The following is a 16,706-nucleotide window of genomic DNA, read 5'->3' on the forward strand; positions in this document are numbered from 1 at the left end:
GTGAAATCGTTGATGCTTTACAAATCAGTTTACATTCTCCGCGAATGAAACAAGTGTTGTGATTGTTCGGGAAAATATCGTATCCGGGGGAAATACATTTGACGGCTGTTCCGGAGGATACAACCGCCGATAGCTTCTCTGCCTTAGGTTGTGACCAGGCTTTTCTTTTCACAGATAAGTAAGCCTGGGACCGAGGCTAGTCTAATACAGGTTCATAACAACTGCTGCGCAGGTATAGATATATATATATATATATTTTAGAAGACATCTAGGCCTAAGATAATTCCATATACACATATATATATATATACTATAACAATACCACCATATAAATATATATATAATATTAGCAATAAACATATATATATATTTATAATCCAAAATAACATTCATAAATCATAACACTCATAATTAATCATAACCACACACGTCTGTGGCATATGTAACTTTAACAAAATAGGTTTGACAGCTTAAATCCGCGCGGCAGTGTTGTGTGTGTGTGTGTGTGCGTGCAATCAGAAGTACTGGCAGTAGCGAAATAACCAACGTGATCTGTCTAATCGTAGTAGTTAGGCACAAACCAAGTAGTTTCTAAGAACAATGTTAATGTAACTAAGACATTCGCTGAGCGACCTATATTTTAAATACAGAGATTTAGAAGGAATAAGAGAAATGGTGAGGCGACTATAGGTAAGGTTTCTCTGCGGAGTGCGGAGAGGGAGATCCATAGGGGAGATCACATTACAGCAGCCAAAGAGGGAGGGGGGGGGGGGGGGCTGAGAGCTAGTGATGGGTGTGGCTTGGTTGAGTTGGTTGAGTTTTCATTGGCTAGTGGCCACATGTGCACATCTTTTCGGCTGGCCAGGGGGAGGTAGTTTTAGAGACCAGGATTACGGCATGTTTTTGTGAGGGTATCTACCCTAGGGGACACGGGGAGAACATGCAAACTCCACACACCTTCCACTTTCACTACATATTTGTAATCTAATGTATCAAAAATGTAATAATGAATATTTACATTGCAGGAAAACATGTAACATGCAACTTTCCCACATCTAAATCCTGTTTGATCTGCTCAGAACCTAATTCCTGGAAAATTAAATACATGTCATGGATTATACTGCCATGCCCTTTCAAACAGAAATGATTTTCATATCTGGGATGTATTTTGACCCTGGTTGCGTAACAGGAACACAACAAGCATTTTGCATGAGTATGATTTATTACTTTTGCTCCAAGGTTATGATACAAATGCAATGATCGGGCAGAATGACAAAAATAAAATCTTCCAACGAATGATTTGCATTAAACTGCTAACATACAATAGTTATTCCCTTGGTCCAGACGATTTAAATGCTACCCTTGGAGGATATCTCCAGTTGATCTCCCTTCCTACATGTTAAGAGGATAAAATATACCGTTACTCATAAAACCCCACAATTCTGTTTCTCTCACTGAATCACATTGAGGAAGAGATTATGTGATTCAGTTAGTCAAGTCAGAACTGCTGGTGTAATTAAATTCAACAATTTGAGTCCACCATTGTTTATTGAAGGAGTCAAAGAGGGAATTAGCACGAACAGAAAATTGTTTTTGAACATTCATTGCTAGGAATAGGCAAGCGCAATCCCTAATTAGCTTAACTGCACAATATTGTATACAGCTTATGGAATAAGTATTTCCTGTAGTGAACCTTAAACACAACATGCTTGTGTGATAAACACTACAAACACTATAAGTCATTCAATAAAACCAGAATACATCTGCAGCACAAATCTAACAGGCGAGCGATATATGCATCTTGTAGAGGTGTTGCGTAGCCATCTGTATGGTCTTCAGACATCAAGAGTTGCAGTATCATTATGCATGCCTTTGGGCTGACTACAGTGGACGCTCAGAGAAAGCAGTGTAGCTCTTCACACGTGCAAAGACAAAGGGTGTGTACATCTTGTCCAGGTCAAAGGCTGTGACAACAGTTTCTCCAGCAGGTCTATAAACAAATATGAGTGTATGTTTTGACATTCTTGTACAACTCTGTGTCATGCAAGGACATAATTTCACATCTGTGTCAATATAATAGATGGAGTCAAGGTAATCAACTCAAGGTCATGAGTAAAGCTCTGTACCTGTAGGTGATGTGGCAGGAGTGATGGATCCAAACCAGCTTATTGAAACGTTGGCGCCCCCCAGGGGACAACTGCAGCCCAACATGAAAACTGTGCTCCACCTCAGGTGCTGGGTTCCGCCTGCAGAACCGGTTCTTTTGAAACTCTGCCCCCTTCTGTTCAAATGAAATGAAGTTCTTGTTTTTATCAAAAACCCTCAAACTGAAGTGCACTGAAGGTGTATGAAATAATTGCAGTACATCTATTAAATTATTATTAATTACTAATTAGGCTTAAAGGACAACTTTAGTTTTTTTCAACCAAGGTTCATGTTTTAGGTTATTATTAGAGAAAGTAAAAGATGAGCGTTAATTCTTTTTCATTTGCTGCTTTCTTTCGTTTTAGGGATTTTAGCTGTTTTTGACAGGGGGGCGGGGGCATTCAAGCATGGGGCTAAATATGTATTTTTTTACAAAATATTATGGCGATTTATTTATTTATTATTTACTATAGTCCTAATAAACCCCAGGAAATTACATCTGGCCACAGAAGATCACAGGATCTACTGAATGTAAAGGAGGCCTATACTGGGGGGAAGCCACACTGTGTCATAGACTCAATATGCAGTTTGACACGTTCAGTAGATCCCGTGATCTTTTGTGGCCAGATGTAATTTCTTCGGGTCTAGTAGTACTATAGTAAATAATAAAAAAATAAATCGCCATAATATTTTGTAAAAAAATACATATTTAGCCCCATGCTCGAATGCCCCCGCCCCCCTGTCAAAAACAGCTAAAATCCCTAAAACGAAAGAAAGCAGCAAATGAAAAAAAAAGAACACTCATCTTTTACTTTCTCTAATAATAACCTAAAACATGAACCTTGGTTGAAAAAAGTTGTCCTTGATTGACACTTAAATCTGTGTCAATCAAAAGTGTTCACAACAATAATCTTACAAAAACAAACAAAACATGTAATTAATCAAATGTAACTTAAATGTAAACAAAATAAATTTACTTTCCACACAATGTGTAGTGAATGGTTAAAGGACAACTTTAGTTTTTTTCAACCAAGGTTCATGTCTAAGGTTGTCATTAGAGAGAGTAAAAGATGAGTGTTCTTTTTTTTTTCATTTGCTGCCTTCTTTCGTTTTAGGGATTTTAGCAGTTTTTGACAGGGAGGTGGGGCCATTCGAGCATATATGTATTTGTTTTACAAAATGTTATAGCGATTTATTTACTAGTCCTACTAGACCCCAAGAAATTACATCTGGCCACAAAGGATCACAAGATCTACTGAATGTGTAAAACTGACATATTGAGATATATGACATGGCCGCGTTTATATGCAGGCTGATCATTCTGAATAAATACTTCGGAAGTAATGTTTTTTGCAGCGAGTTTCCATGGGAAATGGTCATTCCGAAAGAGTGTTTATATGGAGATGTGATATAAGACATGGTAGATGTTAATTCACGTGAAACTACGCCATCTGTTTGACAGCGGCCGGCTATGGCTATAGCCAATAGGAGTGACTTGGAGGTGGGACTTCCGGGACTGGAGAGTGAGTGACGGCCGGGGGCTATGTGTATGCGCTGTGTGTGTAAGGTTGTTGTGTGTTCAAGACTGACTTACGGGGAACACAAATGGTGTTGTTGTACCGTCTGATCCTTAAGTAATAAAGAGAGATTCCTATCCTGTGAACTACGTCTCTGCCTCCGGTTCCTGGGATCGTTACAATATAGGCAGTTCATGCATTGTGACTGTCTCAACAATACAAACATTACAGACGAAAGACGATAGCCTACTTTGAAATCCCATCATTTCATTCCACAGTAGCTTTGAGGCTGCTGGTTGGATAGGGGCGGGCATATATGTTTACAGTCTTTTTTTCCCCACCCACCGATCATCTCGTTTTTATTTGTACTTTAATCTACAGCACGGCCAGGGCACGCAACACACTGATTACCATTGTATCACGGGTCGCTTGTTATTTTTGAGAGAGAGAGAGAGAGAGAGACTGTTGAACACACACACACACACACACACGCACACACAGATCAGGGGGATCACCATCATCTGCTGCTGCTCCACGTTTTTTTGTGTGGATTTCGGATCTGCAAAATGCACGAAATAACGCGCTCTATGTGCAAACTCCTCGGCGCGCCTTGGATATGAGCGGCGCCTTGGAAATGAGCATGCTCAGAAAGACCAGAATGAACTTACATCCGAAGCAGTGTACACATGAGTCCAATTTTCTTTCAATCGCATTGAACATCGGAATAATCCGGCCAGTGACATCGGAATGGTTTTTAAATCGCATCGAGCGTTTTCATTCGGATTTAAGTTTTTGTAGGTGTTTACATGACAACGTTTAATAGGATTTAACTTCTATTCGGAATGAAAAGGGGATTTAACTGTCCATGTAAACGTAGCCACAGTGTGGCTTCCCCTCAGTAGGCCTCCTTCTCATTCAGTATACATTCAGAACAAAATGGAGCTTAGCAGTAAAGATTAAATATTTTGCCACAAACAACACTCACCTCCTCCTTTTTCTTGCCGACGACGACAAAGACTTTGGTTTGATTGTCTGTCTCTTGTGACAGACGGTAATGACCAAGCAGTACAGACTCCAATCTGTAAGTAGAAATTATCATTCAACCATTATGTGCTAATGTTCCCCTCCATTTCTTAGCTAATTCTATGAAGCTAATACATAAGTCACTCTGTCGAGCTGCATGTCTGTCCACAATGTTCAAGTACATATCGAGAGTCGCAACTGATCACGAATCATGTACTTATTTTTTATTATTGGCTTTCGAATTGATCGTTTGTGGAGAAAATACACACCTGGTATTCTTACTACGCAGGCGAGGGACGATGATCAATGGGTCTTCAGGAGTTGTCAGCATCATGGCTTTGCCATCAGGGAAGAATCGGAGATACCTGTGACAAACATGAGAGCAATTGATTATCCGTATACATTTGACACAACACTATAATGTCAGCAGTGAAATATCTACCTGTAGTATTCAACACTGTGCCAAGCCCTGTAGAATCCATCAAGGGATTCCTCTCCTTGGCGAATGTAGGACACCGTGCTGATATAGATGCCTACAAAAGAAACATATCTGGACATCAAAGATTGCACCAGCGCCATTACACCTGAATAACAAGTAATGTAGCTCAAATCATCCCTCATGTAATTTATTATAAGCGCCGGTATTACCATCAAAACGTACACGTGGTCTCTCCAGAAACATGTGCCTCCAGGAGTTGAAGTTTGCCAGTTTGGTACATTTCCGTCCCCACACTCTCATACAGGCAGAACGCCAAAGCTCTGGGTCCCTTCAGAACACAAAGAAAATAAATCAAATGTAGATTTTGGAATTCTAGACCACCGTTTAAACTTTAAACCAGTATTTTCTGACCTGGTCGGGAGCGGAAAGAACCTAAGTCATGTTGTAGTCACTGGTTTGTAGTCATCAGGCCAGAACCACCAAACCGGAACCAGTATTACCCACAATAATCAGATCGGTGAACCAATAGGATCTTTGAATCCGCCCCTCTAGAGCAGAAGCCACACTGGCTGGCTCAGGCTACCAAAATAGGGGCATTAAATAAGTCAAATAATAATGGCCGACATATCGCCAGACAATTATTTATTAACAAAAAAGGATTTTAGTCATAAATTGTTTTCAGCTCGTAATCTGACATACAAAGACAGACATGTGGGATGCAATGCATTTGGCAAACAAGTCACCTTATTTGCCAGAACAGAGGACTAACCTTGCGCAAATGTAAAAACCACGGCAGACTAGGGAGATCTGCTCCAGGGCACGCATGTCCAGATCACTGGACACGACCCAACGAAATATGTACATCAGAACCTCTGGGGGCAAGGCTGCAGTTAAAAACACAGGAGTTCAAATAGAGTGAGGAAAACATCAGACTCAATAAAGTGAAGATTCAAACAAAAGATAAAGTAAAGTTAATGAGAAAGACAAATCTACCTGAAATATGCAACTGAGTCATCTCAGTCTCAGGACTACATATCTTTGGAGAAGAGTCTTTCAGGGAGAGTTGTTGGTGGAAGTAGTCAAGTAGATCTTCTATTTCGATATTGTTCTCTCCAATGCTACAACAAAGTATATGATATTCAGTTAGAGAGTAAGAGTATAGATTGTCCCTGTATGTTATTGTATAGAGCTATTCAATTTTAATAGTTTGCCAAACAATCCAATCCAATCCACTTTATTTATAAAGCACATTTTTATACAACAAGGTTGAAACAAAGTGCTGTACACAAAGAAATACTAAAAAAGCAACAACAGTACATAAACAGGGCAACATAAGGACACAATGCAGTGGAAGCAGCAACTCTTAAACAGTATGTTCAAATGCCAAGGAGTACAAGTGAGTTTTCAGACGTGATTTAAACACAGACAAGGATTGAGAAGCTCTGACATGAGGTGGAAGTTCATTCCACAATGTGGGTGCTACAACAGAAAATGACCTATACCCCCGAGATTTCAGCTTTGATTTAGGGATCTTGAGAAGTGACTGGTCAGTCGACAATGCTCATGTCTTTCAATACCAAAAAAGTTTAAAAACTGGAAGGCCTATTTAAGTAACAGGATATATGAGGCGGCTAGACTGACTTGTAAAAGGAAGAACCGAAGCAGGCAGAGTGGACCTACAGCACAACATTATTTCTGAATATTGTTAAACTACTGTACACTATCTTGCTTCTAAAACATAAAGCCCAGTCCACACCAAGGACTCGCAACCATAGACTGTAAAAAATATGGACAAAGCGTTCTCCAGGTCTAACATGAACGTAAAATGAAGCCTGTCAGTCCTTGCACTTTAAGTCGCCATCTTTCTAGATCCGTTTGGGCCCAGCTGGCCAATGGCTGGCCCAGACAACGAGGCAGGACTTCCCCCCTTCTTCTCCGTTGGTTTTTATTTTGACTCGAGTGGGAGGGGAATCCCGATCATAGACTGTAACGGTAGCCACGCCCCTCAGAACATACGCGACTTTATCATTTTTTTTTATAAATGGGACCATAATTTTCCAAAAAGAATATTATGACATTAGAAATGAGACTTTAAACTAGTGACTGGAAGCAGAACGTATTCATGACCATGTTCATTAAGGTAATACAGTCTAGAGGAAGTTGGGCCCAAATACATGGACTTCTATGGGGATATGGGTTTTTCTGGGTCCAATGACAGCGCCACAACAGGCCATTATATGAACTTTCAGGAAATCCCGATTTCCTCAGTGGCTTCACAAAATATCTGTCTGACTGCCCCCCTGCTCGCAACACAACTTGTTGCAACTTGCAACCAGTTTCAGCTGTATGAATTGACCCATTGCAGCCAGGTCACCGCGGTTTTGGAAGTGTTTGCAAGTTAAAACAAGTGGAGTTACCAATCATGGCGTGGACTGGTCTTTGAAATGAACAGTAAATCTCGTTCAGTTGTGCATAATTTGCAAATCCACTGGTAGCTTTCCATTATAGTGTTTTTGAAAGAGGGGACCTCAAAGAGGACATTTGAGTTAACTAAAGAATATAAAATATGCATTTCTATGACCGAATCATTGGCAAAGATTCAGACCAAACCTGCATTTATGTGAGATGAAGTAATCAAAGAACTTACTAGTTTCCACCAACTCGTTCAGAGTCAGGAGGGCGGCTGTAAGTGATTTTAAACTCAATGTCAGGAACAAGCTGCATTGCCCTGCGATAGTACTTGATTGCTGCAAGAACAATGACACATTAAACCGGGCTTGCCCAACAGATGCGCATAGGTTGCATGAGGTATAGCACATTACACGACATAGAATAAAGTATACAGAAGTAGTGATATACTCTATACAGTTACTCTGGGGACATGACACAAATTCTCCTGTTTGGGGATTTTGGCCTACTTAATTTCCACCTGTCTTCAAAGGACATGCCTTGCAGAGGTCAGCGTAGTGGTGGTACGGTAAGTTTACTTGAAATTAGGTTGCAAAACTTAAACCGTAAAGTTAAGGCGACGTGCACCACTGTCCACAGTGAGCACAAACATCCATTGAAAACAACGATCTTGCACTTTACACTAGGGCTGCAACACTTGATTATGTGATTAAATATGTGGGGGTTTTCTGCGCTTTTATGCGGTGAAATTGCGGGAAGTTGGCAACATTTGTGGAAAGTTGCGGAATATGCAAATTGCAAAGCGTTGCGGAATATGCGGACAGTTGCGATTATGCGGAAAGTTGCGGAATGTTGCGGAATATGTGGGAAGTTGCAGAATATGCGGGCAGACATATTAAAGCATAGTAAAAGCAAGCTACATCAGATTCACAGTTCTTTTTTTTTTCTCAACTTAAATCTTAGGTCACAATATACTGTAACAAAAAAAGTACAATCTCTTACAACTCGGTTGTAGTAAAGTGCTCAAGTTGTATTCTTTCGAACACTATGCAGTCATTTTCCTGAGTCACAAAAATTGTCAATTGTTAAAATAAACCTTCTTAATAAAAGTGAGGCAGAACAATATTTTCAAAGACACACCGTTGAAACTGAGTAACTGTTGAAAATCAACTTCACAGAATCCAAACATCAAAAATCACAGGATAACAGCTCTTGAAAAAACAGATCTCTCAATGAGGCAAACATACTTTTAATTGCTTTTGGGAAGAAACCTCATATCCATGTTTAAACCTTCCGGGCTCCATTTCCGTCACCACTAAACCACTTATGCCTTATCCCTAAACTTCTTTGCATTTTCTTTTTACTATTTTGAAAAACATTTTTGAATAGTTACTAGAACTAGCCAATCTACATTGACACGTTGTGAACTTGTAGACTGGCCATTTTAATTATTCGAAAATGTTTTGCAAAATAGTAAAAAAAAGTTTAGGGATAAGGGGTTTAGTGTTTTTCCCCCATACTTAAGGCAGTACTATGTCACACAAGAGTGTCATACAGAAGTAGTAGTGAAAATAGACAAGCATGTCACATTTTGTGAGCTTGTAGATAAGTACATTTTCACTACTAGTGTATGACACTCTTGTGTGACATATAGAGGCATAATGTATGGGGGGGAAAAACATGAACATTTTAAACATTTAGAGATTTAGATTTAGAGAATGCCGACAGGCATTCAAAAGGAACTCAAATGAGATGTTAACGTCCTGTAAGTAGACTTAGAAATAAAACTAGTGTTGACTAATCATTACAAGTAGCTCTTATTTTGATGAGGCAGTTTCTGCACAGGAAGTCTGTCTCACTTGCAAACAAGCTACGATGGATGAGCTGTTAAAGTGCTAGTCGCTAAACCACGTTAGCACAATTTTTGTGGTTGTGCTAATGATAAACGGACAGCTGCTGCCAGTTGGACCTTGTCTGCTGCTTAACGACGACACTGTTTGTGACTAGGTAGTTTTGCATCTGTTGCATCTGAATCTGTCGCACGTGAATCACATCACCACTTCAGTCAAATTTAACTTTTTTTCCCTCCAAACTTTATGCGAAAATATGCGGGGATTGTGAAATCAAGCGAGCCCTGCATCATTCACATATGTGACAGTGTGACCCCACCCTGTCTGTTTGCTGCTAGTGTACATGACTTTCAGTAAGCGCGCACTGTTAGGTTATGCAAAGACTACTAAGAAGCAGCAAACTGATCACACACACACACACACACTGCTCATTAGATTCCTGTCACTTTAAGGAGCTGAACACAATTTGGGCCAAAACAACTCCCCTTCTAGGGAGGGGGAGGATTGCCTGTCACAGAGGGACATCGGAGGAGAAAAGGACTTTTGGGAAAACTAAAGACTTTCAAATAGAAGAGCTACAAGCTCAACTGAACTGTGAATGTGAATATATATATATATATATATAGGAATGTGTTTTGTGCCAAACCAAGCAGAGTTGACATGTTGTGGATCATGTTGACCCCTATTTAGTTGGTCCAGTCTAGTGGGAGGGGCCATGGGGGGTATAAAGCTCAGAGACTGAATATCCCAGTCACTGGCAGTCAGTCTGTCTGCTCACTCTGCTGGTGTTGGTCGGGGAAGGAGCTGTCTCTGAGGAGACGTTTGGTATCTTTTGTTGTTGTCACGTGTATCGTCACTTGGGTTAATAAATCGTGTTAAACTTCTGCCAAACTGCGTGCCTTTCCATCCGTTTGTTCATACAACCCTAGCCTCAGACAGGGGTGTGACAACATATTAGCGCGGACATATGCGATTAGCACGGGAAATATGTGCCCTTTTAGAAATAAATGGATCCCCATGTAATCTGCGCCATTTGGCTGATTATGCAATGAATTATGCGATCGCGTAATCGTGTTTTTCTGGAGGGTGTAGTAATTTGTTAAGAGCTTGTAGATCAGTTGTATATATATGACGGATATTTTGTTAGTTTGGCATTGGGGTTAACCTACCAAAGCAAAGGGGTATAATTAGTCATATATTAATCATATATTCGTATATTAGTCATATATTATTATATTATAATTTCATATAATGGGTATACTTTTTAGTGACCTTTTCCTGTTCAGCAGCAGTGACCTAATTGTTGTCATGATGAAGTACGGTATATCACAAACTACTGATGCCAATCATTTATCTCACTACTAATATCCTTTCTTATAATAATAATTTGATTTCACCATGTCTTCCATAAACAAACCTTCATAGACGGCTCCATTCTGCTCTTCTTCTACAGCTTTCAGGAATAGCTCTCTGGCCTGAAAGAAAATGGCAAATATCACCAGCATTCCAAAGTGAACTTCAGGAACAGCTCTAGTGATTAGTGACTTTCAAAAAGGTTTACATTTAGTATCACACAGAAGGACGATTGTTATAAAAGTTGTTCTGATAGAATAAGACTGGGTCCAATAATTGCATGCAGGCTATACACTGGATTAGGACTTCATGCGGCCAGTCGTCTATGACATATCTACAACTTATGACTACATCAAATTGTTTCAACTCGATTCCACCGCCATTCACTCCCTTTAGTCCCTTATCCACGACTTGGCTATGAAAGAGTCTAGCCGATGACATCCTCCATGTTCAAGTCCCTTTGACTTCCATTATGAATGAAAAGAAGTTAAATAATTAAAAGTATTATATACATTTTTATTTATTTTAAATACGATACAAAATAAGAAGAAAATAAACGGTTACTTTTGTACCATAATGTGGTTGTCTAATGAAACAGAAGAATTAAGAGAAGAGGGCACAATTTGTGCTGGGATAGTTTGAGAGGCTAGCAACAGTGTCTGTCCTGTTGTCTTTGTTTTGTTTGGTTGTTTGTCACTGTTAGTTTAACAGATTTATTTGTTTTGTTTTTTGTTTATCACATTTATATACCTTATTTGTATTCATCTGGAACATTTACATAATTTATCTGTCACTGTTATTGTTTTATACTGCTTATTTGTCAATTATATTCTTAAGTAATTTTCACAATACAAAATGCCTAATAAAAACTGTATTAAAAATAGGATAAAAGTAGAAGTAGTACATAAAAATGTATGAGTAGGATTCTACATTAGCCGTTGTGATAGTGTGCACAAGACAGCTTATGAGACAAACAGACCCTCTTATAGACGGCCAGAGACATGTCATAACATTTTGAATTAGGAAAATACTGGAGCAAAGAGAAAATGTATTAGGTCACGACTATGCCACACGTCTTCCTGCATGCTGTCTGGCTCGAATTAATTGTGGGATTGAAAACAAGTCTGCCTGCACATAATATATTTTACATGATCTAGTTTCTTCCTATGTCAGGTTTTTCTTCTGCCCAAGTGCCCTGAACAGAAATGAACCTGACTGCTTCACCTTTTCTTCCCATACCAGTTCTTGTGTCCTTCGGAGATCTGTGGCATGTGTTGATCCTTTATGCATCCCACTGGCCCCAGGGTAGGGCTTCAGTTCAGACATCCATTGAGCTCTGAACACATTGAGCTCCAACTGTCATTGAAGTAGAAAGTTGCACATGTTATAATTGATGCATGGTCTTCATCAATTCTTTGAAATAAATTGTTTTTTCTTTCTCTCTCTCTCTCTCTCTCTCTCTCTCTCTCAGATGTGCAGAGCAGTCTGCAGAGTGCATCAGTGACATGATTTTCATCATTAAGTTTAGGTTTGAAATGAATTCACCCCTAAACGATACATGTCAATGTTAATAATATGTGTCGATTTTAATGTTGAAATGTTAGTGTTTGTTCAACCAAATACACCAGATCTGGCATATATAAAATGGCTCTCCAAACTCCCAAATCATGGTGCTTACAAAACTTTGTGAAAGGTTCCATTCCTACAAGTCTAAATCTCACCTTTATACCCTAACCAGGTATTTAGGTTGGAGACAGCTTTACTGTGAGTATATTCAATTAATTCAATAAAAGCAGCTGAATTAATGAATTAAGTTATGTGTCTGCTGAACATAAGACTTACTTGTAGGTTTGGGTCATCTGAACTTTCGTCTTCATCCTCCACCATACCACCCAAATTTGTATTTTCTTCATCCTATGAGAAGAATAAATATTTAACAAGTTTGAAATTAACAGATTGCTCTAAACAGACAAGCAGCTGTCTTTTATCAGGGCTTCACAAGACAGTGAAGAGTCAGAGTGATGATCACTCATGGAGGCCCACAGTATGTAGAACTAGAAAAGTCGCAATTTTGAAAAATTGCAGTGTGGCCCCTGCCCCTCCCACTAATACATTTTTCGCATTTGCGGCACCCCCTGACTTGCTATGTTCTACCAAGTCAGTCTGGATTTCAGGCTAATGTTTTTCATACAAGGATTTTGTCTCAGTGAGGTTGTTATACGTATTGCACTATACTGAAGCAACAACACAGAAGAATTTCAATAATTTACAGTTACTCAAAACATAAGATTATAGATAGGTTCAAGGTTCAAGTTTATTTAGTGTCCACGAAGGGCAAATTGGGTTGCAGCATAGACAGTACATTAAACAATGAATGAAACAGTACAGACAACAAACAGTTCACATAGCGGATACCAGAGTAAAAAGTGCACACAACCATTAAAGTGCAGGCGTTTAAAGTGCTATGCGATAGGTCATAAGCACTATAGATAAAGTTCAGAAGTAATAGCTAGAAACTATCTATCTATAAATGCACCATGTCTCTGTACATCTACATATGTCTGTAATACACGTAACTCGAGAAGCCCAGTGTGGAGTCGGTCTCTGCCCGGGATCTGGACAGGGCCCCTGCCCAGGCTCCATACTGTATATGGATCTGGACAGGGCCCCTGCCCAGGCTCCATACTGTATATGGATCTGGACAGGGCCCCTGCCCAGGCTCCATACTGTATATGGATCTGGACAGGGCCCCTGCCCAGGCTCCATACTGTATATGGATCTGGACAGGGCCCCTGCCCAGGCTCCATACTGTATATGGATCTGGACAGGGCCCCTGCCCAGGCACCATACTGTATATGGAGCTGGACAGGGCCCCTGCCCAGGCACCATACTGTATATGGAGCTGGCCAGTTCTGACATCACAAATATGTTTTGACATCTGCATAGACTCCATATTTGGGCATGCCTGACAAAGAACTCCATATATGGCATAAAAGGGACACATACATAATAACTGGGTGGGACATGCATTTCCAACTTGCATCGTTCCAAGTAGGCCAGTGCCCAACAGGCACCGCACATATGTGCATATGTATGTAATCTGTAATCAACGTAACTCGAGAACCCCATATATGGACATTTCTGTATCGTCTCCCTGTGTCCTTTATTCCTATATATGGAGTTCTGTGTCAGGCATGCCCAAATATGGAGTGTTGTGATGTCAGAACAGGCCAGCTCCATTTAATGTCTAATTTGAAGTCGTGGGGCGAACAGTTGTCGAGTTACGTGCATTACAGCCGTACAGACAGACATAAATCTCAATCTGTCATCTAAATATATAATGCTAGGAAATGCTCATCATGCCAGAGAGATATTTCCAGGAGAAAGCAAGAGCTACATAGTACAAACAAGGCAATATTTTCCAACACCATAACTCAGCCCTGACATTTCATAAGTCTGACAGGTGCAGGTAAGTCTGACCACCACAGCAGCGCAGCCTGAACAGGATCTTAAATAAATGTGAATGTCAGGTAAAAAATAAACAAAGCACAGTGGATGATATTCAGGCATAGATGGTTCATTATGGTTCAAAACAATTAAAATGATAAGGAAATCCTTCTTTACTTCCACTAAAGAAATCATTTGTAACACTTTACACCAGAATTTCAGTCTGAACTAGAAAAAGTGCCCTTCCGGGCACAGGTCTCCACCAGGTTATCCACAGATCCGTGCAGTTAGAGGTAAAAACACTTTTTGGCCAGTTATAGCGCCACCTTGAGGCTGAGTTGAAATTGTTCATGTGGCATTTCGTCCTCGGCCTAGTGGGAATGTGGGTGCACAATTTCACGGAAATCACGCGATGTGTTCATGATTTGCAGCATTTTGTTTGAAACTGAGCACTCCTGTGAACTTTGGAAGCCAATCTTAACCAATCAGGATGGAGTGTGATAAATCTGAAAGACCCGTTTCGTTGAATGGCTCTAGAGAGACTGTGTACCAATTTGCGTGATGTTTGGACAAAATCTGTAGGTGTACTGTGCAAAAACTTGTTTTGCACAAAGCGGCCTCCTGGTGGCGCTATAACAGGCCGTTCTGGAAAGTTTGGGGCAGAGGTTCATGGTTGGCATCCAGGGAGTGTGTGTGCAAAATATGGCATCGACCGGGTTAACGGTGGCCGAGATTAGCTGTTCACGGACACACGGACACACGGACACACGGACGGACGGACGGACGGACACGCGGACGGACGGAGTGCAAAACATACTCTCCCCACATGCCTTCGGCCTGGTGGAGACAAAAAGCCCACAGCACAGCTTCCAGCTTTAGGATTAGCATGATGAGAGGGCAGCATAGGTTAACAGGGTTATAGCTAGAAATTTGATTCTAGCAGTGCAGTCTCCAGCTCTGCTAGAACCTGTCCTACTCAAACATTGTGCAATATTTTCATGGTTATTTATAACGTAGTCAGTGCATAATCCCTGGACTGGCCAGTAAGATGACCTGTCCAGACTGATTAGGTTACAGTCAGTACTAAATGTGTTTGTGTGTCTCTCTCTCTCTACATACATCAACCCATCCCACTAAAGGCTGTTACTGATTGGGCAAAGCTTAACTTAAGCTTGATACAAGTCGTCGTGCGACGGTGTCGCGCGCCAAAAATAGCCGATCAATAAAGCTCACAAGTTCACAACGCGTCGCGCAGAGAGAGCTTGTAGATCGGCTATTTTTTGGATGGATTGATTATAATTTATAAATGACTGAGTCTAGACTAGTAGACTGTGGCTCTGTGCACAGTGCCAGCGTGTCGTCTGTCGCATGTCTATTTTCCTTTAATGGGAATGACTTTGACAGTAGTGACTGATAATATCAGGTAGGTTAAACGTCCTTAATGTTTCCTCACTTGACTGGACCCTTTTACGAATACCTGTGTCATTTAAAAATTCAATTTTCAACTGAAATTAGTCACATTGACGAGTCCCCCCCCCCCCCCCCCCCTCAGGTAATGTAATTGTAAAAATGGTGTCGTTCCCGTCGTCAACACGTTAGCGTCAACAACGGCATAGAGCAAAATTAAGACTATTAAACACCATGCAGGCTGCAGAGAACACGCGTCATGATGATAAATAAACAAGACGTGCACTTGGCATGCTACAGCACTTCCTAGCAAGCTAGCAGAGCCAGCTAGCAAGTGTACTGTGGACAGCAGTCTGTCTCACAACAACTGATAAAACAAACAGCGACTGACCATTGCGGCTTGAGTGTGTCAAGTCTTCTTTTTCTTTACAAACGCGTTCAACAAAGACCTTACAGTTCACGGTCGGAGAAACGGATAACACAGCGAACATATTTACGAGCTCTAATAAACGCAGCCATTTCGATGACTGCCCTGGAGCTTCTACTAACTGTATAGTTCAGACGGTGTCATGTAGATTCAGAAGAACTAGTAAGTGGTGAACAACACGCCCTCTACAGTTGAAGTGTTGTTCCTCAACCTGCCTCAGCAGTGTGCATAGCAGTGGGCGTGGTTTTCTGGCACCACTGAAAAATCTGCCATTCATATTTCCAAAAAATATTTATGTAAAAAAATTTAAGTCTAGAATCCACCCATCCAGGATCCTGGTGAATCATGAAAATACAACCTTTGATATTGTGAAAAAACAAAAACATTTTTCCACAGAAGGTCAGGTGGTTGGGAGCTATAGAAAGTGAAGTACCGGTACCATTGAGGCCTCTTCCTCATACCTCGTATGAGGAAGTACTCAATTACTGTACTGAAGTACTATTCTGAGGAACTTTACTTTACTCAAGTATTTCCAATTTTCAATACTCCACTACATCTCAGAGGCAAATATTGTAGCCTACTTTTACTCCACTAGAATTATTTACTCCACTAGAATTATTATTATAAATTTAGTTACTAGTTACTTTGTATATTTTGATTATTACAAAACCACTTCACTCTCTCTCTCT

At 40.4% G+C, this 16,706-nt stretch overlaps 1 protein-coding gene across 2 annotated transcripts; it reads right to left on the bottom strand.

Annotated features, from left to right (window-relative positions):
- Window positions 1-1,203: 1,203 nt before the first annotated feature.
- fbxo9 (F-box protein 9) lies at window positions 1,204-16,131 on the bottom strand. Of its 2 annotated transcripts, none has more exons than XM_083774627.1 (13): window positions 15,982-16,131; window positions 12,579-12,650; window positions 11,976-12,092; window positions 10,801-10,858; window positions 7,772-7,871; window positions 6,118-6,242; window positions 5,894-6,008; window positions 5,334-5,452; window positions 5,128-5,218; window positions 4,955-5,050; window positions 4,648-4,741; window positions 2,127-2,281; window positions 1,204-1,990 (listed from the first exon to the last, which is right to left on the bottom strand). In XM_083774627.1, exons 1-13 carry the CDS (start codon window positions 15,982-15,984, stop codon window positions 1,882-1,884), a joined length of 1,254 nt encoding a protein of 417 aa, XP_083630753.1. In that variant the 5' UTR covers window positions 15,985-16,131; the 3' UTR covers window positions 1,204-1,881. The 2 variants fall into 2 exon arrangements, with proteins under 2 accessions (XP_083630753.1, XP_083630752.1); XM_083774626.1 differs by having other exon boundaries at window positions 11,961-12,092.
- Between the last annotated feature and the right edge of the window lie 575 nt (window positions 16,132-16,706).

This window comes from Protomyctophum parallelum (genome assembly GCF_964188405.1).
Source record: "Protomyctophum parallelum genome assembly, chromosome: 10".
NCBI classification, from domain to species: Eukaryota; Metazoa; Chordata; class Actinopteri; order Myctophiformes; family Myctophidae; genus Protomyctophum; species Protomyctophum parallelum.